General features: G+C 40.2%; 1 protein-coding gene across 1 annotated transcript in view; it reads right to left on the bottom strand.

Annotated features, from left to right (window-relative positions):
• chst8 (carbohydrate (N-acetylgalactosamine 4-0) sulfotransferase 8) overlaps positions 1 to 17,177 on the bottom strand; it is a gene marked incomplete at both ends in the record, with an annotated part of 337,847 nt that extends 320,670 nt beyond the window's left edge. Inside the window, one exon of the mRNA XM_080425015.1 lies at positions 17,018 to 17,177. Within this exon, the coding sequence (XP_080281141.1) occupies positions 17,018 to 17,177 (160 nt within the window). The remainder of the gene's footprint in view (positions 1 to 17,017) is intronic.
• Positions 17,178 to 23,723: the final 6,546 nt, after the last annotated feature.

Below are 23,723 nucleotides of genomic sequence, written 5' to 3'. Positions count from 1 at the left end.
TTATGTCAAGGGCCCCCAAAATGATATGTATTTGGCTGCCAGGGATGAGCTTGTAGATTTGCTATTTTTGAATAGCCAAAGTATAAAATATGGTTAAAGTGGTTATATTAACTAATTTTGCTGGGGACCCCCTGGTACCCCCCCCCCCCCCCCCCCCAAAGGACCCCACTTTGAGGACCAATGATATAGAATAACATTCATTGGCCTATAGCAGTATTAAGTACATTTGCACGCTCAAAGGAAATGGCGTTGCTGCTGTCGCTCACGTAAACATTCATCCGAACATGTGTTGCCATCAAATACATTAATTGGGAGAGATAACAAATTGCTGTAGGCGGTTGGGATTCGGATCTCCTCTCGCACATTATGCACATAATCTTGGTTAAAAAACTAGACTGATTGTACTGATTATGCAAAATATGTACAAACGTCATATGTACAAAATATGTACAACACGGCAAGGGAGGGGAAGAGAGAGAGACGGAGATAGTTAAAGGGATATTTCACCCCCAAAATGACTTTTTTTTCTCTATCGATTGCTCACACCATGAAGCCTTAATTGAATTCATCCCACTGAGCTTTTTTCGGGCTAAAATACGGCTAAAACCGGGTTATAAAAAGTGAACGTTTTTTTCAACCTCTATTCTTCGCCTAGACGTTGATTAGCTGTTTTTTAAGCGTCTATATATAGACCGTCTATATTATATCCGCTGAAATTACGTCTATAATATAGACGTCTAATATAGACGTCTATATGTAGACGCTTAATCAACGTCTAGGCTAAGAATAGAGGTTGAAAAAACTTCTTATAACCCAGTTATAACCCGGTTTTAGACGGAGGTCTAATTGCCGACTATGGCACTGGGGTAGTTCACCCACAAAATGACTTTTTTTCTATCGATTACTCACCCCATGAAGACTTGAATTCATGGAGATTTTTTTGTTCATTTTCGCATTCCTAAACCAATAATTTGATGACCGGCGGAGACTCAAAGAGTCTCCATTGAGTCTCCTACCACCGATGACTCCACCGGTCATCAAATTATTGGCTAAGGAGTGCGACAAAAACTAAAAAAAAATCTCCATAAATTCAAGTCTTCATGGGGTTTGTAATCTTCTTTTTGGTGAACTATCCCTTTAAGCCTATATTAGCCTATTTGGTTGGTGTGGGTGAAAATAGGCGATCTACAGTACTACTATAAGATCTGTGATTTTCGGTGCGTGACACCAGCATTCAACCAGGTATAAATCAAGTCTTAGAGCAGGGGTCTTCGACAGGGGGTCCGGGACCCCTAGGGGGTCCTCAGAGTTACTACAGGGAGGGCGCCAAATCTTTGTGTGATAGGATATGTTTTTACTTGAACCCTACCCTTTTCTGATGGGAACTTCAGCCCAAAAAATAGCAGATCTACAAGCTCGCGGATCGGCTATTTTCGGCAGAGACGTTTGTCGTAGAGGGAAAAAAAGAGCAGACCAAGTACAGAGTGAAAGGTCAAGTTTACTAAGTACTGAAGGCTACTGAGGGCTGAAGTGGTTAAATGTCTGAAAATACACAAATCTAACACATACACTGATGATATAGGGCTGTCAAACAGGTCTATGAAGCTATCTATGAAATCTATGAAGACACAATTTTATACAATATCAGTGGTACTGGAAAAAGTACTCAAATGTTGTACTTACAGTAAGTACAAGTATCAATATTGCAATGTAGAAATACTCCATTACAAGTAAAAGTCAAGAATTCTAAATTTACTTAAGTAAAAGTACAAAAGTATTGGCATCAAAATGTACTTAAAGTACCAAAAGTAAAAGTGCTCATTATGCAGAATATCCCATTTCAAGTTTTCAAAAAGTTTAAAACATCTTTTGAAAATAGCAGATCTACAAGCTCACAATGCGTCACATGGTGACGCATTGTGAGCTTGTAGATCGTCTATTTTCAAATGGCCGAAATGTATATATAGGCCTGCATGGTTAATGTATGTTTTGTAATAATAATAAAAAATACAAGTAATTAGTAGCTGAAGTTTTCAATTAAATGTAGTGGAGTAAAAGTACAATATTTGGATCCGAGATGTAGTGGAGTAGAAGTAAAAGTATTTGAAATTGTTAACACTCAAGTAAAGTACAAATACCTAAAAATTACAGTCCTTAAGTAAATGTACTTAGTTAATTTCCAGCACTGTACAATATGTAGTGGGGGGGGGGGGGGGGCTGCTTCATCTGTCTCTCAGTTAAGGGGTCCTTGGCCTGAAAAAACATTGAAGACCCCTCCCTGTCTTAGAGCCATTGAAGCTCCTTGTCCGCTGTGCCCTGGGTCTGCTGCGTGTCACAGGCAGCTGTGAGTCCTCGTTTCTATTGGCCCCTCTGCCAGTAAGAGCCACTCAGCCATAGAGTAGAGTGTCTCCACAGGCCTATAGAAGAATAATACTGATTGTCAGGGAATCGTCTCACCCGACAAGAATCTGTTACTCAAGTACTGTACTTAAGTACAATCTTGAGGTACTTTTACTTTAATGGAGTGTTTCCAATGTTCAATACTTTTACTTCTACTCCACTACATCTCAGAGGCAAATATTGTACTTTTACTCCACTACAATGATTTGAAAGCTTTAGTTACTTTGCAGCTATAAATTATTACATTATAAAACATACATTAACCCCTTTAGCCCTATTTTATACCTAGGCTATTTGAAAATAGCCGATCTACAAGCTCAGAGCGCGTCGCGAGCTTGTAGATCTGCTATTTTCAAACAGTTTAGTACTTTTACTTTTGTTACTGTAAGTACATTTTGATGCCAATACTTTTGTACTTTTACTCAAGTAACATTTTGAACACTTTTTACTTTTACTTATAACAGAGTATTTCTACATTACAGTATTGATACTTTTACTTAAGTAGAAAATGTGAGGACTTTTTCCACCACTGGTGTGGATCCACACCAACGCACAGACACACAGACACACAGACACACAGACACACACACGCACACGCGCACGCGCACGCGCACGTACACGGTACACAACCAACAATGTAGATGCAAGAATGCAAGCGTCTCCATTCATTGCTTGAGGACACCATACTGCTCCTGAATGAATGAAAATATAAGCAGCTGTGGACTTTAATTGAAGATTTCTATTAGAGGAATAGCTCTGTGTGTGTGTGGGACACACTATCTGCTACGAAGGCACATCCTTTCATCCAGTTTGCTGTGCTGCATCTCTTTATGAGTGTATTGAAGTTAAAGTGGCAGTATATACTGAATCATGTAAGAGAGTGAGAGAGAGAGACCACAAAAAAGAGAGGGCGGAGAGAGAGAGAGAGAGAGACAGAGAGACAGAGGCAGTGCTGTGTTCAGAACACAGTTGCTATTAGTCCCATGAAAGGCACAGTGAGAGAGTATATTTGCCTTAAGCTATGGTGCTTCGGCCCAGCAGAAGCTCATATCTAATAACGTTGAGGTTTAATACATTGTGTGTGTGTCAGCTTTTATCTGCTTCTCTCTCATTCTCCCTCCTCTTTATTTGGCTGTAGCTGCAGTGCAACAAAAAGCTCTGGTATACCCCGTCGTGGTTGAAGATAGAAGCTGAGAAGCCTGCAGTTTAGCTGGGAACAGTCTTTGTTGGCCACCCTTGATCTCACTCACACACGTACAGTAATTGCTTAACCCATTAAGACTGTGTCATTTTTAAGATTTTTTTGGCTATTCGAAAATAGCAGATCTACAAGCTCATAGCGCGGCACCGAGTGCCGTGCTATGAGCTCGTAGATCTGCTATTTTTTGAAAAATCGTGGAAACTTTGTTTAAAATGAACATTTTTAATTCCGATCTGTGCTTCTGGGGGTCCCTGGAACAACATATTTTGAGATGGGGGTCCGCGGCCAAATTCATATCATTTTGGGTGGTCCTTGACATGGAAACGTTTGAAAACAACTCATACAGCAACATACGTTTTTTTCAGAAAACTGTTAGGATTCAGAAGCAAAGATTTGAGTTACAAATGTTTGCTTTGAAAAAAAAATATTATATTCAATGATTTGCACAAATTTGTACAGATTTTTCAAAAATAGCAGATCTACAAGCTCTATGAGCTTGTCTGCTATTTGTGAATGGCCAAAGAAATCTAAAAATGACACAGATTCTTTCCCGGTCTCAATGGGTTAAGAACATTTTGAGAGACACAAAGAGCCAGCAGTTCAGATAAATACAAAAACTAAAATAAATGTTCACCCCAGAGCAGCACTCCTCTCCTGACACTGTGTGACAGAGAAGAGTGCTGCTGGTGAACGCAAGGTCTGAGTCTGTGTCACCTCACTGTAGCTTAAAAAGAGCGGGAAAAGTGTCTCACACTACGGCTCTATGCAATTATGTTATTGATTTATTTATTTTTTCTCCCTCAAAAACCAATGGTATGTATACCATTGGTTCTCAAAGTGGGGTCCTGGGACCCCCAGGGGTCCTTTTTGTGGTTCCAGAGTATAATTAGCTAATAGCATCACAATCATTTTTACCACTTTAACCATCATTTTATACTTTGGCTAATCAAAAGTAGCAGATCTACAAGCTATTTTTTTTTTGTTTTTTGAAAAATCTCGAAAATGTAATTAAACAGTTTTTTTTTTAACACACATCTATTCTTCTGAAGGGTCCCTGGCACAAAGCATTTTCAGATGGGGGGGGGGGGGGGTCCGTGGCCAAATACATATCAATTTGGGGGTCCCTGCCATGAAAATTTAAAACTGATACTGTATATACAGTATAATATACTGTAATACAGTATATATATATATACATATATATATGTAAATATATCTTATTTTCTGTGGGCTGCCTGCCAATTTCCAATTTATTCTACTCCACTACATCTCAGAGGCAAATATTGTACTTTTACTCCACTACAATTATTTGAAAACTTTGAAAAGTTACTAGTTACTTTTCAGATATAAATTATGATATTATGAAACATACATTAACCAATTTAGCCCTATTTTATAGCTAGGCTATTTGAAAATAGCCGATCTACAAGCTCACAACGCGACACGTTGTGAGCTTGTAGATCTGCTATTTTCAAACATTCTAGTACTTTTACTTTTGGTACTTTAAGTACATTTTGTACTTTTACTCAAGTAACATTTTGAACGCAAGCCTTTTACTTGCGACAGAGTATGTTTATATTACTACTTTTACTCAAGTAAAATATCTGAGTACTTTTTCCACCACTGGTATGAGCAGGAGAAGTGATGTGGGGCAGTCTGTGGCATCCGCTACACAGGCAACTAATCCCGTTGTTGTTGTTTTGAAGGGATCACTGGCCAACCCTGCAGCCAACCCGGTCGGCTATTCTGGCCTTAATAACAGATGTTATCTCCTTCAGCTCTAATCACCTCCACTCTGGAGCAGCAGCCCCTTATAGCAGAGGAGAACGGGCAAGGCTGTTGACAGGGGTGTCAGTGTACACAGGGGTGTGTGTGTGTGTGTGTGTGTGTGTGTGTGTGTGTGTGTGTGTGTGTGTGTGTGTGTGTGTGTGTGTGTGTGTGTGTGTGTGTGTGTGTGTGTGTGTGTGTGTGTGTGTGTCAAGGATATCAAACGGAACACAACCACCCTAAAGACTAATCATTGTGTATATTCCTGCACTATACCTGCACCCAGTGATCTTGGTACATAGAAATTGATCTATTGAAGATTCTGAATTTCAAATGTACATATTTTTTGTTTTGATTGTATTTCTGTATTGTTGTATATGCTTTGGCAATGTAAACGTATGTTTTCTCATGCCAATAAAGCCCATTGAATTGAATTGAAGTGTGTGTGTGTGTGTGTGTGTGTGTGTGTGTGTGTGTGTGTGTGTGTGTGTGTGTGTGTGTGTGTGTGTGTGTGTGTGTGTGTGTGTGTGTGTGTGTGTGTGTGTGTGTGTGTGTGTGTGTGTGTGTGTGGGGTGTGTGTGTGTGTGTGTGTGTGTGTGGAAGAAGTACTCACATTTTTACTTGAGTAAAAGTATAAAACCACAATGTAGAAATACACTGTTAAGTAAAAGTCTTGTATTCAGAATGTACTTTAGTAAAAGTACAAAAGTATTGGCATCAAAATATACTTAAAGGACCAAAAGTAAAAGTACTCATTATGCCCATTTCCCATTTCACAAGTTTCCAAATGTATAAAAATGCTTTGAAAATAGCAGATCTACGTGCTTGTAGATCTGCTATTTTTGAAAAGATAGCGTGGCACTTGGTGCCGCACTACAAGCTTGTGTATCTGCTATTTTTGAACAGCCAAAGAAATCTAAAATGACACAGATGCATTCCTGCCGATTGAATGGGCTGACAGAACAGCCAACCTCACACTGTTCCACATTATTCACTGTATCTGATCAGCGCAGCAACAGGGTTCGTTACCTAACCTTGTTAAAGGGCAACCTGACTTCTAGCGAGGTCTAGAGGCTGAAAAGAGCTTTTCTCACCCAGACTTCCAAAGAAACACGTCTGTGTCTGTTCACATTACAAGCCATCTTCTGTAAAGCCACCCCCATGCCCCATGCCACCCCCATGCCGTCTTGCAACCTTAGAGTTAGTTACTTAGTTACAGTTACGTTGTACGCTACAGAGAGAACCAGAACCATTATTAACCCCCCGACAAAGCTAGTGCAATATGCTCTACAGACAGTGGTGGAGAAAGTACTAACATGTTTTAATTAAGTAGAAGTATCAATACTGCAATGTAGAAGTACTCTGTTACAAGTAAAAATCCAGAATTCAATATTTACTTGAGTAAAAGCACAAAAGTATTGGTATCAAAATGTACTTAAAATACCAAAAGTAAAAGTACTTAGATGTTTGAAAATAGCAGATGGACTCGGCTATTTTCAAATAGCCTATGTATAAAATAGGGCTAAAGTGGTTAATGTATGTCTTATAATGTAAAAATGTATATCTACAAAGTAACTAGTAACTAAAGTTTTCAAATAATTGTAGTGGAGTAAAAACATTTGCCTCTGAGATGTAGTGGAGTAGAAGTAAAAGTATTGGAAATTGGAAATACTCCAGTAAAGTAAAAATACAATACAGTACAGTACAGTACTTGAGTACATGTACTTAGTTACTTTCCACCACTGCACTGTACGCTATACAGAGAGAACGGAACCATTATTAACCCCCGACAAAGCTAGTGCAATGCTCTCTACAACAGGGGTCTACACGTTTTTTTCCAGGCCAAGGACCCCATAGCAGAGAAAGAGAGAGAGAGAGAGAGAGAGAGATGAAGCAGGGACCCCCCACTACATTGTACATTGTATACAATTGTGTTGCAGATTAAAACTTTTCATATTAGCATACTCTATCACTGTGGTTCCCTCAAAGTGGGGTCCAGGGACCTCCAGGGGTCCTTGAGTGCGTTCCAGGGGGGTCCCCACAGCTATATCACTGATTAGTTAGGAACTAAATGGACTCCATTCCGGTCTGTATCTCTTAGAGTGTACGGTACATCCTACAGATTGGTCAAAATTACATTTAATTCATTCAAAGTTCCAGATTGTAGCTTTAAAGGGAACAGCAGCACACATTTAAAAATAAGCTTCAGCTCCATTTCATTGCACTTTCTCGTGACTAGCTTAATGCTGCCACGCCCACTGGCGGCAGACATTTTAACCATGAATAATTTGCATTTTTATTCAATTTGATTCCTGTGTTTTTTTTTAGAGATAGATGCTTTTGTGTGTAATTCAATAAATTAAGCACCAGGATGGAGATAAACACACACACACGCGCGCACGCGCGCACACACACACACACACACACACACACACACACACACACTCGAGCTCTTTCGTACAGAGTGCATATTTCTTATTCAGAGGCTATTCCCATGTATTAGATACAGTTAATGAACTCAGCTGGAAGAATTTGTCGTAAAAAGGAACATTCGCTCCTTACAATAATGAACTGGAAAATTAGCCTATTATGTGGCGAGACATTAACATTCTTCTAGCATTTTGGTTCTATATAGTTCAACGGTTCAATAGTTCATGGCACAGAAGGCCCTGCCTGGGATACAGATTACAGTCCCTATAGTTCAGTAGGTAGTCTATCATCTGTGTTCATTTAACTCTGAGAACGTATAAATGGGGTTCCATTTGTACACTCTCAGAGTTAGAGACCCGTAAGGTTCCATTTTGGTTCCTATCTTTGAATATATTTATTTTTAAAGCGAACATTTTTAACTCAAATCTTTGCATACTGGGGGTCCCTGGAACAACATATTTTGAGATGTGGGTCGGCGGCCAAATACACATAAAAATGTATTCAAATATTTGCATACATTTTCACGATTTTCCCAAAAAATAGCAGATCTACAAGCTCATAGCACGGCACTCGGTGCCGCGCTATGAGCTTGTAGATCTGTTATTTTTGAATAGCCCAACGAAATCTAAAAATGACACACAGATGCATTCCTGGTCTAAATGGGTTAAAGGCACATGGACAGCAGCAACATAGATAGCGTCTCTATTCTGGGGCAAAACATTCAGCAAAAACAAAAGCCAATCTACAAGCTTATAATGCATCGCAATGCGACACGTTGTGCATGCTGGGCTTCATGTAGATCTGCAATTTCCGTCCAAGATATTTGGTGTAGAGGGAAACGAGGAAGGGGCCTAGTAAAGACCTCTGGGGGACGCTATAGTCAACTAAGTATATAGGGCTTAAGTGGTTACATTGGCAGGCTACAATATAAATTGTGTCATCACCAATAACACCATCAAGACTAAATCTGTACTTGGCAGACGAGATGAATTTAAGTCACACGTATGTCTGCTCTCGCTGCAATATACAGTAGCATGTTTTTCAAAAGCTTTATTAATGAGCGGGGAAATCGTGGGAATTCACTGCTAATTAACTGTCAGGGTTTTCTCTAGCAATCATCCAAAACACAGTAACGATTATGAATCATCCCTAACTAGAGGCACGGTACGGCGTGTGTGTGTGTGTGTGTGTGTGTGTGTGTGTGTGTGTGTGTGTGTGTGTGTGTGTGTGTGTGTGTGTGTGTGTGTGTGTGTGTGTGTGTGTGTGTGTGTGTGTGTGTGTGTGTGTGTGTGTGTGTGTGTGTGTGTGTGTGTGTGTGTGTGTGTAATTATGTGCATTGCAGGCTTTGTGTGTGCATGTGTGTGAGTGCAGACATGTGTCCACGCCTTTCTGAGCGGTTGGGTTTCACACCTGATGTGTATACGGCATCCGAGTTGTACATAATGAATCGTACTCCAGACAATACCTCTTCCAAGCGCACCGGGGCATGGATCACCGTACGAGACCGCACCCGGGTACGGTACGCAGCGTTCACACCAGTGGTGGAAAAAGTACTCAAATGTTTTACTTAAGTAAAAGTATCAATACTGCGATGTGGAAGTACTCTGTTAAAAGTAAAAGTCAGGAATTCAAAATTTACTTGAGTAAAAGTACAAAAGTATTGGTATCAAAATGTACTTAAAGTACCAAAAGTAAAAATACTATAATGCTTGAAAATAGCAGATCTACAAGCTCACAACGCGTCGCGATGTGACGCGTTGTGAGCTTGTAGATCGGCTATTTTCAAATAGCCTAGGTATAAAATAGGGCAAAATTGGTTAATGTATGTTTTATAATGTAATAATTATATCTGCAAAGTAACTAGTAACTATAAAGTTTTCAAATAATTGTAGTGGAGTAAAAGTACAATATTTGCCTCTGAGATGTAGTGGAGTAGAAGTAAAAGTATAGACAATTGGAAATACTCCAGTAAAGTTAAAAAAAATCCTCAAAATTGTACTTAAAGGTTCGATGACATTCATTTTCACTTTTTTAATTTCTTATGTTTTTTTGGGGGGTTTTATGACCTCAATTACACCCAAAAAATCTGAACTTTGAACATTCAGTGGATTTTCTGTGGTCTGGGGTTTTCTGAATAATTAGGCTGAAAAGTAATCTGAGCTTGGCCCTTCGACAGTGAGGTCACAGTCGATTAATCCCGCCCACTCTCCTCCTCGCCCCTCCCCTCCCCTATCCTTTCCTTTGGGGGGGGGCGGAGCAGAGGCGATGATTGACAGGCAAAATCCCTCACCAGCGACACCCGCAGGCAAAGATTTCTTTTTTCATTGCAGTTGAAAAGGCTTTAGAAATGTGAGACAAAAACACCTACAGTGAATCACTGGAGTGGAATTTTCAGTTAAAACTTTTTGTACACGTTTGAAGGACCATGACAAAGACTCTGAATGTGGTGTAAACATGAATGTCATGATACCTTTAAGTACAGTACTTGAGTAAATGTACATAGACACTTTACACCACTGGTTCACACTAATCAAAAGATCTGGCATTGAACCTTGCATGACCTAGTTTTGACGACCATCCAGACTTATGCAAAGGCTCAAATGTCATTTAGATAGCATGTTATTTAGACAGATGCTACGTTCATTGTGTACTTGGTATCCTATAGTTTCAATGTGGAGAATGTTATTTTGATAATATATACTTTTTTTCCCATGACAGACTTGTAGTAGTATAGCGAAGCAGAGGGCAAATAAAAACCCATTATTCCACAGCAGATACACAATAAAATCCTCAGTGTTTATTTTATCCACTTCCACACTGAGTGTACAAATGTAACCATAATGTGAGTGTACAAATGGGTTCCATTTGGTTCCATTTGTACACTCTCAGAATTAAATTAACAGCGAGGATTTTACTGTGATACAGTATGTGCCACTGATGGGAGGATCTGATTGCAGGGAAAATGTGATTATGCTGGGAGAGCCCATGGCATAACCCACGGAAATGAATGGAAATGGAACACCGCATGTGTGATCTGGCATTTGCCACGAGTTGTCCTTAAATCCAATTCCCGATAGATAGCCTGCCCCGGCTGCTCTGGAAATGGCACCAAGGCAGTGTGATGTAGGCACCTGATACCTATACCCGCGCAGAGGAAAAAATCCAAGGGTTTCACTTCCCCCCCTCTTGGCAATCTATGTTTTCCCCCTCCTTCTTCTTGTCAGGATATCCCAGAAGCCCCCCTCTCTAGCTAAAGGTATCCTCAGTCGCCCTTGCTCTCCCTGAGGTGCCCTAAAACGAAACAGTATAGTCGCAGTTAACAGTTGCCGGGGATACCGGCGGCCAGGTGGTCATCCAAGCCGAACGCAGGGTACATAGCGGTTAGCGGAGCCCCCTAGCCCCCCCCCACACCCCCACCAACGCTGTTCGCAGCATTCCAATCAAGGTGTGTTGTGGTATTCCCCCTTCCCCAGAGACACAGGCTCTCCCTTGTTTTGCACTTTAAGGGTTTGTGTGTAAAATGACTGTGATGGAGTGAGCCGTGCCAACTATTGCTTTCCAATGCTCTCCCTTGTTGCCGGCGGCCCAGTGCAGGGGACGGTGCCAGCGCCGCACAAGAAAGACGGCTTTGTTAATCCATTAAGGCCCGGGAACGCATCTGTGTCATTTTAAGATTTCTTTGGCTGTTCAAAAATTGCAGATCCACAAGCTCATAGCGCGGCACTCGGAATATACTCTATACTGTATATATGAATATATATGAATATATACAGTTTAACTCAAATCTTTGCTTCTGGGGGTCCCTGGAAGAAAATATTTTGAGATGGGGGGTCCACGGACAAATACAAAAATAAAAAAAGTTTGAGGACCACTGATATAATTATAGTAAAAAAAAAAAAAAAAGATTTAGAAGACATCTATAGAATCAACAGAAGCAAAAAAAAAATGTTGCTTTAAAAAACATATACATCCAAAGATTTGCACACATTTTCAAGATTTTTCAAAAAGATCTACAAGCTCGTAGCGTGGCACTCGGTGCCGCGCTGCGAGCTTGTAGATCTGCTATTTTTGAATAGCCCAAAGTATAAAATAATGGTTATGGCTAAAAATGGAAAATGACAAGGTATACGTTCCCGGTTTGAATGGGTTAAAGCAGCTTTGTGGGCACAGCCAAAGAGGATGAAAAAAAAAAAGAAGGGTAAAATAACATCCTGTCACCCCACCCCACCGCCTCCACCTCCACCTCCATCACTATACATACGACTCATCCAATGCTGGGGATTTGCATAGAAATATTGTGAACCACCCACTCCAGGGGTCATCGGCACAATTTAATTACATTAGGAGACAGCTAAATTAGACTCTGCAAACAGACAGGGCTTAGGGGGGATTACGGGACCTCTGGCTGGGAGATCAAATTCTACCTCCATGAGGGAAACAGTATGCCCACGCAGTCACTGGCAGGCTGCGTAGGAACTGGAGGTGAATCAGGGATGGAGGGAGGGGGGGCAGGGTCTCTATGAACTGGAGGTGAATCAGGCAGTGGTGGAAAAAAAGGTACTCAAATTGTTTACTTACAAATAGCCTAGGATAAAACGGGGCTAAACTGGTTAATGTGTGTTTTATAATGTCATATTTATGCAATCTGCAAAGTAACAACTCAAGTTTTCAAATAATTTAAAGTAAAAAGTACAACATTTGCCTCTGAGATGTAGTGGAGTAGAAGTAAAAGTATAGACAATTGGAAATACTCCGGTAAAGTAAAAAATTGTACTTAAGTACAGTACTTGAGTAAATGTACTTAGTTACTTTACACCACTGGATTAGATTTAGAAGACATTTGTAGAATCCCCCAGAAGCAAATAATTGAGTTTAAATGTTCGCTTTAAAAAATAAACTCACATTTTCAATTCAATCATTTTCACGATTAAAAGAAAAATGCAAATCTACAAGCGAGCTTGTATATCTGCTATTTTTGAATAGCCCAAAGAAATCTAAAATGACAGAGACGCGTTATGCCAGTGTGCCAGTGATGATACCCTCCACTCTGCCAATGTTGGCACCCCTGCCTATAAGGTTTGCCTACCCACCACTAGGCTAATGAGCTGTACATGTGGGTTTCCTCCAACACAAAAGACACGCGTGTCGGGGGAACACGTACATACATACATACAGGTAGTGTTACTCCTGGCCTTAAACCTGGAGCCCCCCCCCCCCCGGTCCCCAGGCGCTGCTCAGTGGTTGCTTCACTGGCTCCTAATAAGTAGGATCGGGTCAAACGCCCAGAATACATTTCCCCACAGGGATCGATAGAGTAAATAAATGGGGCTGGCTTTTCTGTATAGTGCCTTTTTATCCAAAAGCACTTTACAATGTACACGCACGCACGCACGCACGCACGCACGCACGCACGCACGCACGCACGCACGCACGCACGCACGCACGCACAAGGAGGAATCCATGCGAGACGCCAACCTGCTCATCGCGAGGGAGCAGTTCTGGGTTCAGTTTGTTGCTCAAGGACACTTCGGCAAACAAAGATGCACAAGGCTCCCAGACAGCCGCTCCAGCGTTATATATAGAGAGAGTTGCGTCATGCTTTGATCTCGCCGCAAAGCGGGATGTTGCCTCCTACAGGAGGCCCTCCTGTATAGTTCCAAACGTTGGAACCTCCTCATTGAGAAAGAGAAAGAGAGCACTTCTGCATTCCATTCTTACAATGGGAGTCTATGCTAGTGACGCAACTCTCTCTCTATATAACGCTGAGCCGTTCTACCTTCTGAGTGGTCACCGCCCCATACAGTATAGCATCACTACTGAGCTATCAACTGGGGCAAATATAATATATATTTATATATATATATATATATATATATATATATATATATATATATATATATAAACTTGTGTGTGTATGTGTGTGTGTGTACTGCATGTATGTATGTGTGGTTTGTGTGAATATGCATGTATTAGTGCGCTTGAGTGCATGTGTGTGGTTGGGTTTCCATTAGCCGCTTTCTCTGAAGCTCCATGTGTGTTAGAGTGCTTGTGTGTGTGTGTGTGTGTGTGTGTGTGTGTGTGTGTGTGTGTGTGTGTGTGTCTTAGAGTGTGCTTGTATGCATTCGTCTGTGCGTTTGCATCACTACACCACTGTCTCCAATCCATGGATGCCTTATCTAGTGTACTTTTTTAAAAGCTTTTGTTGCTTGTGTTTGCTCTTATATCCATGCATCCGTATATGTGCGTACATTTGTGCATTTCTGTGGGTGATAATTGTGTGCGCAATGTGCTTATGTATACGTATGAAAGCTGTGTCGGTGTGCCTCCTCATTATCATGTACTCTCTATTGTCTTCATATACATCAATTTAAAGGTAGTGTAAGAGATATTTATTGGGCAAAACAAAATGTTTTTTGTTAAAAAGTCAAAGCTCTATGTTGTGATAGTAATCATTGCTATAGAGTGTTCGTTCAGTAACAGTGGTCTGTCTGTTTTTTGTACTTAAGTACAGTACTTAAGTAAATGCACTTACTGTAGTTACTTTCCACCACTGTAATTGCTAACTTGTTATGTTGTTGATCAAGTGGCTGACTCTACGCTGTGCTTGGATGAGTGTCAGCTCGGTGTCTAAAAGGTGAGACGCAGACACAAAGGTGTCAGGTTTTAAACGGAGCAGCCAACTCAAGCGTAACGCTGCAACCTGAGAGGCACAACAGGATGTGACTCTAATGAGGAGGGGGGGGGACATAATCATCACATTTAGGTACAAACGGTGGTGGAAGAAGTATACTCCGATTATGTTATTTCAGTAAAAGTAGCAATACAGCAATGTAGGAATACTCTACTTTTCAAGATTTTACTTGGGTAAAAGTACAAAAGCATTGGTGTCAAAACATACCAAAAGAACCTAAGTAAAAGTACAAAAATGTGTATTTCTTTTTTATTTGTGAGCTTGTAGATGAAGTATAAAACAGGGCTTAAGTGGTTAATGTATGTATATTACTAATCTAGATCTACAAAGTAACAATAACTAGTTGTCAAATAACTGTAGTGGAGTAAAAAAGAAATACAATATTTGCCTCTGAGATGTAATTGAGTAGAAGTATAGAGTATTGAAAAATGGAAATACTCAAGTGGTCACTAAACTAAATATTGGACCCAATCGTCACAAGCCACACAATCTTACCAAACTTATTGACACTTAATTGCTTTTTTCAGAGACAAAAATCTGGAGAAAATCAACTTAGTCTGACGAGATCTAGCACCCGTAAACATAGGATGTCTGCAAGATCTGACGTCAGGCGGCGCCCACGTAGGAGTCCATTTGTGTACCATTTTGCCTCTAGTGGCGAAGCAGCAGTTGGGCTATCTTCCTGAATTGAGCATCTTTGACCTAGCCTGTTGAGTGTCTAAACGGAAGTACTGGAATTTGGTGGAAGTACTGCCCCTACGGAAGTTATGTTGAGGCTTTACAGAGCTGTTGATTTTGTCGACTAAACCATGACAAAAAATATTGGTCGACTACTTTTTTTCACTGAAATAAAAACTAAGCCATGACGACTAAAACTAAGAGTAAATATACTAACAATTTCGTCAACAAATAAAAACTAGACTAAAATGTTAGTGATAGACTAGTGGAGAAGAGATACAGTAAAACTTAAAGACAAGTCTGTTATGTTTGGTTGCGCTCGGGTGTTGCGCTCTGAAAATAGCAGATCTACAAGTTAACAACGCGTCGCAGCGCGATGCGTTGTGAGTTTGTAGATCGGCTATTTTCAGCATGCAACCAAGTTTAAAATCAGCCATTACGACGCCATCACGGCACCGCCAAAATAAATTTTAGTCGACTAAATCAACTGTAGATTTAGTCGACTATAATCTTATGATATCTAGTCGACTAAAAACTAAAGCATTTCAGATGACTAAAATATGACTAAAACTAAATGGAATTTGATTCAAAAGAGAATTTGTTGTCAAAATCAACACTGTTACATTTCCTGTGCATGAAACCCGTGTTGTGATTGGTCGGAAAAAAACACAGCTTCCGGGGTAAGTGTGGAAGTCCCGCCTTATAGATGTTCTCTGCAATATGTCGCTACCAGGCTTTTCTCTTCACAGATGAGAAAAGGCTGGGAACAAGGTCAGGTAGTATCCAAGACACAAACAAAAAGAAAGACATGCCATCTCCGGTTTACTTCCTGTATCTACGTGAAGTAGGCGGATGCCTTTTTAGGAGACCGGAAGCAGGCTGGAGTCAATTATTTCCAATGGAAGAGTGAACGTGAACACAGCTTCTGAACCATTCTTTATCCCCATGGTCACTGAACTAAATATTGGACCCGATCGTCACAAGCCACACAATCTTCCCAAGATTTTCATGCTAAAATGGTGTTTTTCAGAGACACATCAGGAGACAATCTACTTTATTATCGACCTTTCTCTGTCCCAGCAACACACTCTCTCGCGAGATCTAGCACCAGTAAACATAGGCCGATTAACGAGATCTGCCCCATGGCAGATCTCTAAGTGGTGCTATTGCCCACTTAGGAGACCATTGTGTGGGATTTGCGTACCATTTCGCCCTCTTGTGGCTCCAATTGGGATGGTCTATATTTTTAACCCATTTAGACCGTGAACGCATCTGTGTCACTTTAGATTTCTTTGGCTATTAAAAAATAGCAGATATACAAGCTCATAGCGCGGCACCGAGTGCCGCGATATGAGCTTGTAGATCTGAAAAAAAAATTCAACAAAATCGTGAAAATGTGTGCAAATCTTTATATACATTTTTAACGTTGCTTCCCTGGAACAAAATATTTTGAGATGGGGGGGTCCGCGGACAAATATGTATCATTTTGGGTGGTCCTTGACATGAAAAAATAACCACTGATATTTTAACAGAAGTTTTTTTTTTCAAAAATGTGTAATTTGTAGAATCCCCAGAAGCAAAGTTTTTTTTTTAACTCTTTGAGTTAAAAAGTTTTGCTTTAAACAACACATACATTCAAAGATTTGCACACATTTTTACGATTGTTCAACAACAACAAAATAGCAGATCTACAAGCTCGTTGCCGCACTATGAGGTTGTAGATCTACTATTTTTGAATAGCCCAAGTATAGAATAATGGTTAAAGTGGTTAAAATCTAAAATGGCAGATGCTTTTTTCTTAATGGGTTAAATTGAACCATCTTTGGGCAGTATGTATAGAATGCTCCTACCTGGTCCCTGTTGCTGGACCATCTCAGACAGGTCCTGCAGGTGTATGAAGAGAACCAGGCCGCCGGCGGCGAACAGCAGCAGGAACCAGAAGGTGCAGGGCAGCATCCTCCTCCGCCCGCGCAGGGAGTCCACCACCACCCTCCACTCCATCCACAGCATGGTGCAGCACGGCACAGTAGGCCTACAGGACCAACACTAGAAGATCTAAGGACAATCTGAGAGAGGTGGAATGAGGGGGATAGACATAAAAGAGAGGTTTTTAATGCGATTGTTTTCAACACACGTTTATGATGGAAACATCTAAAATGACACGGATGCTTTCCCGGATTGAAGGGTATATAAGAACACGCACACGCACAACCACACGCACACGCACATGCACACGCACACGCACACGCACAAAGACAGGAGGTCATGATGAATGTGAAGGAGGGGAGATTGTCCTATTCAGATAATTGTCTTATCAGACAGCAGTGCCACACTGCCTCTCCCTATAGGAGGGAAAGTCGATTCTGCTCAATCATCCAATTGTCGGTGTCTCCTGATCCGACTGCCACCCCTACACCAAAACACTCAACAAATACCTGCATGGTTTCCCGCGCCTCCACCTTGTTTCACTGAGCTCTGTCAGAGACAAAGATGTCAGGTGCTTGTTTCATTGTACCTCAACAAGTTCCCCGTCTTAATGGGTTAACTCGACTTGTATTTGTATAGCCCTGAATCACAAAGTCACCGCTATAAAACCGTACTGCAATGACATTAAATAATAATAAAAAATCACACCCAGTGTGAAGAGAGTGGTGCCTTTGAATTAGTGTAACTGGTTGCATCCTTGTGTTGCAATCAGCTGCAGCTGTTGAGGCCGTGCTCAAACGGACGGACGGACAGACCGCCACACACACGGTCAAGCGTAGGAGTGGCTGGCACCACTAAAAAAAAAGTGTGATGATTTCTTCCTGACTCCATGAATGAGTGCCAGGGTGAGCCAGGGTGGTGTAATCACACACCCTTCTGGTCTGTGATCAGAGCAGTCAGCGTGTATAGCAGCAGATCACAGTGAAAATGACACCTTGCTGTCAGACGGACATTATAGCTTGACTGATACTCAGTGTTGAAAAAGTACTCAAATGTTTTCAGTACGTAAGTAAAGGTATCTATACCGCAATGTAGAAATACACTGTTACAAGTAAAAGTCTGGCATTCAAAGAAGTACAAAAGTATTGGTATCAAAATGTACTTCATGTACCAAAAGTTGAAAGTACTCATTATGCAGAATGTCCCATTTCACAAGTTTTCAAATGTATAAAATGTAATTTTTGGTTGTTGAAAATAGCAGATCTATAAGCTCACAATGCGTCGTGATGCGACGCATTGTGAGCTTGTAGATCTGCTATTTTCAGATGTATATAGGGCTGAAGTGGTTATTGTATGTTTTGTAATAATAATAAATGAATCGCCAAAAAATGCAATGTGTCGCATCGTGACGTATTGTGAGCTTGTAGATCTGCTATTTTCAAAATGTTCAAGCTGAAGTGGTTATTGTATAATAATAATACAAATCTACTAAGTAACTAGTACGTTTTCAAATCATTGTAGTGGAGTAAAAAGTAAATTATTTGTCTCTGAGATGTAGTGGAGCAGAAGTAAAAGTATTGAAAATTGGAAATACACCAGTAAAGCAAAAAAGAAAATACCTCATAATTATACCTAAGTACAGTACTTGAGTACAGGTACTCAGTTACTTTACACTACAGCAGATCAGAGTGAAAATGACACCTTTGCAGTCAGACGGACATTAAGCCTGACTGATACTGTGTCTACAGATGTCCACACTGATGCTGAATGGAGTGGAGTGATACGCTTGGAGCCACGCTTGGAGCCAGGCCTGACAACAACCCCAAAAGATTACGGCCTTTTAGAGTTTAATAAATACTGAAAGTCGAGCCGCGGAATGTTGTCACAGGGCCCAGAATGTCCCTGTGTGTAACCTTTGTAAAAGTCACACGTCACTTCATACTGCATAGTTGCAATGCACACACAAACTGCAGCATTAGCTTAACTGCGCTTTGTTTTGCTACTGTATCTTTCCAATGTTTTCAAAGTGGGGGCGCAAGGGCATCCTCTGGGGGGGCCCTCGATTCATAAGACCAGTGGGGGAAAAAGTGCTCAATTGTTTTTACTTAAGAAGTACTGTATCAATACTGCAATGTAGAAGTACTCCGTTACAAGTAAAAGTCCGGAATTCTAAATTTACTTGATTAAAAGTACAAAAGTATTGGCATCAAAATATACTTAAAGTACCGAAAGTAGAAAGTACTCATTATTCAGAATGTTTTTATTTCATTATCTCATTATTTCAGAATTTCAAATGTATAAAAGGTTTTAACAATCTTTTGAAAATAGCAGATCTACGAGCTCATAATGCGTCGCATTGCGACACATTGTGAGCATTGTGGGCTGAAGTGGGAAATGTATGTTTTTTAATAATAATCAAAATCTACAAAGTAACTAGTAACTAAAGTTTTCAAATAATTGTAGTGGAGTAGAAGTAAAAGTACTGAAAATTGGAAATACTCCAGTTAAGTAAAAAATACCTCAAAATTGTGCTTAAGTACAGTACTTGAGTAAATATACTTAGTTACTTTACACCACTGCATAAAGACTGTGGCAGTTTCCAACCTGGTATCTCTATTTTGTTAGTAGAAATGGGTCCTTTTGCACACCTACTGAGATGGACAGGTGCGTCGGAGTATGAACTTGAGAAGAGCAAAAAGGGGGGGAGTCCTGCACACTGTCTTCACTTACAAAAATACATCAGTAAAAGTATCGATGCAATATAGAAATACTCTGTCCGGAATTCCAAATTGTATAATGTACTTAAAGTTCCAAAAGTAGAAAGTAGGCCTACTCATTATGCAGAATGTCCCATTTCACAAGTTTTCAAATGTATACTGTACAAATCTTTTGAAAATAGCAGATCTACAAGCTCACTGCGATGCATTGTGAGCTTAGATCGTCTATTTTCAAATGGCCGAAGTGTACATAGGGTTGAAGTGTATGTTTTGTAATAATAAAAAAACAACAAAGTAAACAGTAACTAAAAGTTTTCAAATAATTGTAGTGGAGTAAAAGTACAATATTTGCCTCTGAGATGTAGTGGAGTAGAAGTAAAAGCACTGAGAACTGGAAATACCCTAGTAAAAAAAAAAGATACCTCAAAATTTTACTTAAGCACATTACTTGAGTAAATGTACTAATTTACTTTACACCACTGCTTTTCAGCAGTTCCCGTTTGTTCTGTATGGTTAATTAATTAATGGTTTCAGTCATTTATATAATATTATTATTTGTTTCTGTAATGTTCACAAAGTGTGTTTAATTGCAACACCACAACATCAAGGCCTGAGTCAAGTCAGTATGGCCCAAAACTGTTCATTTTCAGGATTCAAATGAAAAAATAGCAAAAGTAGCAGATCAACTAGCTCAAAAGCTCACAAGATTAGAGCTTGTGGATCTGCCACGTTTGCTACTTTGGTGTGACGCTGTAGTATGATCAAGCAGGGCATTCATTTACAAAATAAACACAAAAAGTTATGAAAGAATATGAAGATGAGAGGTTTCTGCTCGACAGAAACAAAATATGATTTGATGTAGGCTGTCAGCAGACTACGGTTGGTCCCCATGGGTTAGGGTTATATTACACTCATTTGAATACAAACGCTAATGAATTATTAGTAAATAACGTTGGTAATATACAGGAATTCTGAACTTGGTGTCATTTGGCGGAAATGCATCACAACAACACTGCAAGAAGCACGGTCCCCCGCCAGGTCAGGTAGGTTAGTGTGGGCCAGCAATGTTCGGAATTCGCCAATCAGAGGGTTTAAGTGGTTAAACTGGAGTGATACTGATGAATTCCAAATATTAGTATCCTGCCGTGGCACCCCTGGACTTGTGTCACGGCACCCTAGGGTGCCACCGTCTGCCACGGGGCACCCACTTTGAGAAACTCTGCCCTGGAAGGTAGTATAGTAGTTATTGCTCCACACTCCCTAGGAAGCAGGGAGGGAGGGAGGGAGGGAGGGGCGGGCTTTTTAAGTCATCCAATTGTCGGGCTCTGCCCCCCCTCACACAGGCACACCAGAACAGTTTGTTACAAGCTCTGCAATGTTTTGGAAGTAAAAAGATCAAAATAAACAACTCATTATGTAACATTTCTCCACATGTATTTTGAGTAGAGTTGTCAGTGTTTACCAGAGTGGTGAAAGCTGCTAAAACACACGTGTGACAAGACTGTGTGGAAACAGAAGTGCATTTTCTCCATCTGACCAAACTGAGGTGAGTTTCTGCAGGTGACTTAGCTTAGCTAATTAGCTGCTTAGCATTAAAGGAATTGATGGAATTTGTGCGTTTAATTTCACTTTTATTTTACTTGGTAAAGCAACACCCAGTCAGGATGAAGCATTGTTGTGTTGTGTGATGTGATGTGAATATGTTGTATTGTTGAGCTGTGTTTGATTGTGACAGGCTAGTATGCAGGCCTAGTCAGTGGTGTAAACTAAAGTAATAAGTACATTTTTTTAGGAGCTTTTACTTTACTGGAGTATTTTACATTTTCAATACTTTTACTTCTCCACTACATTCCAGAGACAAATATTTTACTTCTACTCCACTACAATTATTTGAAAACTTTAGTTACTAGTTGCTTTGTAGATTTGGATTATTATTACAAAACATACTGTCACGGGACAACCCGTGCCCTGTAGACACTAAGGACTCAACAGTATAAAACTGGACATTACAAGCACACACTGCTGCTAATAATTGACTGTCATCAAGCTGCCTTGGAGGTGTCTGTTCAGCACCCAGTGTTGCAGGCTATTATATATTTTCTGTATCGTCTAATTTTATGATCATTGTTTTGTGATGTATTTCATGCCTAGAAATGCATTTCAAGTTTGCTCAGAAAGTCTGTAATTGTGTAGTCTAACTTATGGGCCATGGTTTGAGTTGATGATGATGCCAATTACTAATTGTGGGTGGGTCTTGTGTTTTCCACTTCCTGTCAATTTCATTGGATATCATTGGTCATCTGACCAGTTTCATTGGATTTCATTGGATCAAATCGACAGGTGGAAAACACAAACAGGTGAATAACGGAGGCTGGAAATGTTGAGTGGAAAGGCTCAGAGTGAAATGCTCAGTTTATTTGTTGCTGTTAAGGAGACAACACCAGGGGAGAGCTGCCAGGGCCTTGAGTCAAAAGGCATTGCCTGTTTCAGTATCTTTAATTCTTGGTTTGTTTGTTTTTTCTTAGTTTAGTTATCAAGTGTTTATTTCTTACTTTTGGTTTTTGAAAGTGTATTTGTGGCCAGTATTTATCAAGTATTATTTATTGCCTCAGACCTTGACTGTAACACTCCTGTATGGGGCTGATTATTAGTTTTGGAGGTAAATAAAATGCCCAAAATCTACGTTCTTGGACTTTGTTTATTCTTGGAGCCTTGACCATCCGGCCAACTTTACACATACCACTTCAGCCCTATAGCCTATATAATTTGGCTATTTGAAAATAGCCGATCTACAAGCTCACAACAATACTTTTGTACTTTTACTCAATTAAATTCTGAATACCAGACTTGTACTTGTAATAGAGTATTTCTAAATTGTTGCATTGGTACTTTTACTCAAGTAAAGAATTTGAGTACTTTTTGCAGCACTGGGCCTAGTAAATCACTTTACACATTCACCATAATTCTGGATGGCTTGGTTCCAGGCTTAAAATAATTTATAAAATATTTTTTTGCCATCTATATTGGAAAAATGAATGGGTTTGACACCACAAAATGGCCGCACTGCTATGCCCTATAAGTGTATACAGGGTATTTGCACATTTATAAAGTTACAATTTAATGACTTTTAATACTAAATTGGCCAAATGGTCAAATATTACGTATAGAGGCAAACATTGTGAAAATAGCCGATCTACAAGCTCATGTATACATATACTAGGCTGTGTATGTTATGACAGGATTCAGTACACGTATACTAGGCTGTGTATGCTGTGACAGGGTACAATACATGTATACTAGGCTGTGTATGTTGTGACAGGGTACAGTATACGTATACTAGGCTGTATGTTGTAACAGGATACAGTATACGTTTACTAGGCTGTGTATGTTGTGACAGGATACAGTATACGTTTAATAGGCTGTATGTTGTGACAGGATACAGTATACGTATACTAGGCTGTATGTTGTGACAGGATACAGTATACATATACTAGGCTGTGTATGTTGTGACAGGGTACAGTATACGCATACTAGGTTACTTGAATTAATCTTTCTTTCTTTCTTTCTTTCTTTCTTTTTTTCTTTCTTTCAGATAGTCAAGGCTGGCAGAGGTGTTACAGGGGGGACCACCCCCCCCTCTTCATTATAAGCCTGGACTATGCATTAAGACATCTGTGGAGGAGAGGAGCAAGAACTGGGCTTCACTACTACAACTAAGAGGTCTAGATGGCTCCCTGATGTAGTCTTTTTTTATTTTTTTTATAAGCACACACACACAAACACACCCCACACACACACACACACACACACCCACCCATACACCCACACACACACACACACACATACTGTACATCTGCATCGTAAATGCCCAGAAGCCTGAGGTTCTCACCTACAGTATTACACCCTCCCAGAC

This window comes from Gymnoscopelus braueri (genome assembly GCF_963280865.1).
Source record: "Gymnoscopelus braueri genome assembly, chromosome: 1".
NCBI classification, from domain to species: Eukaryota; Metazoa; Chordata; class Actinopteri; order Myctophiformes; family Myctophidae; genus Gymnoscopelus; species Gymnoscopelus braueri.
The sequence above is the reverse complement of the archived record's forward strand: the minus strand, read 5'-3'. Positions and strand labels throughout refer to the sequence as shown.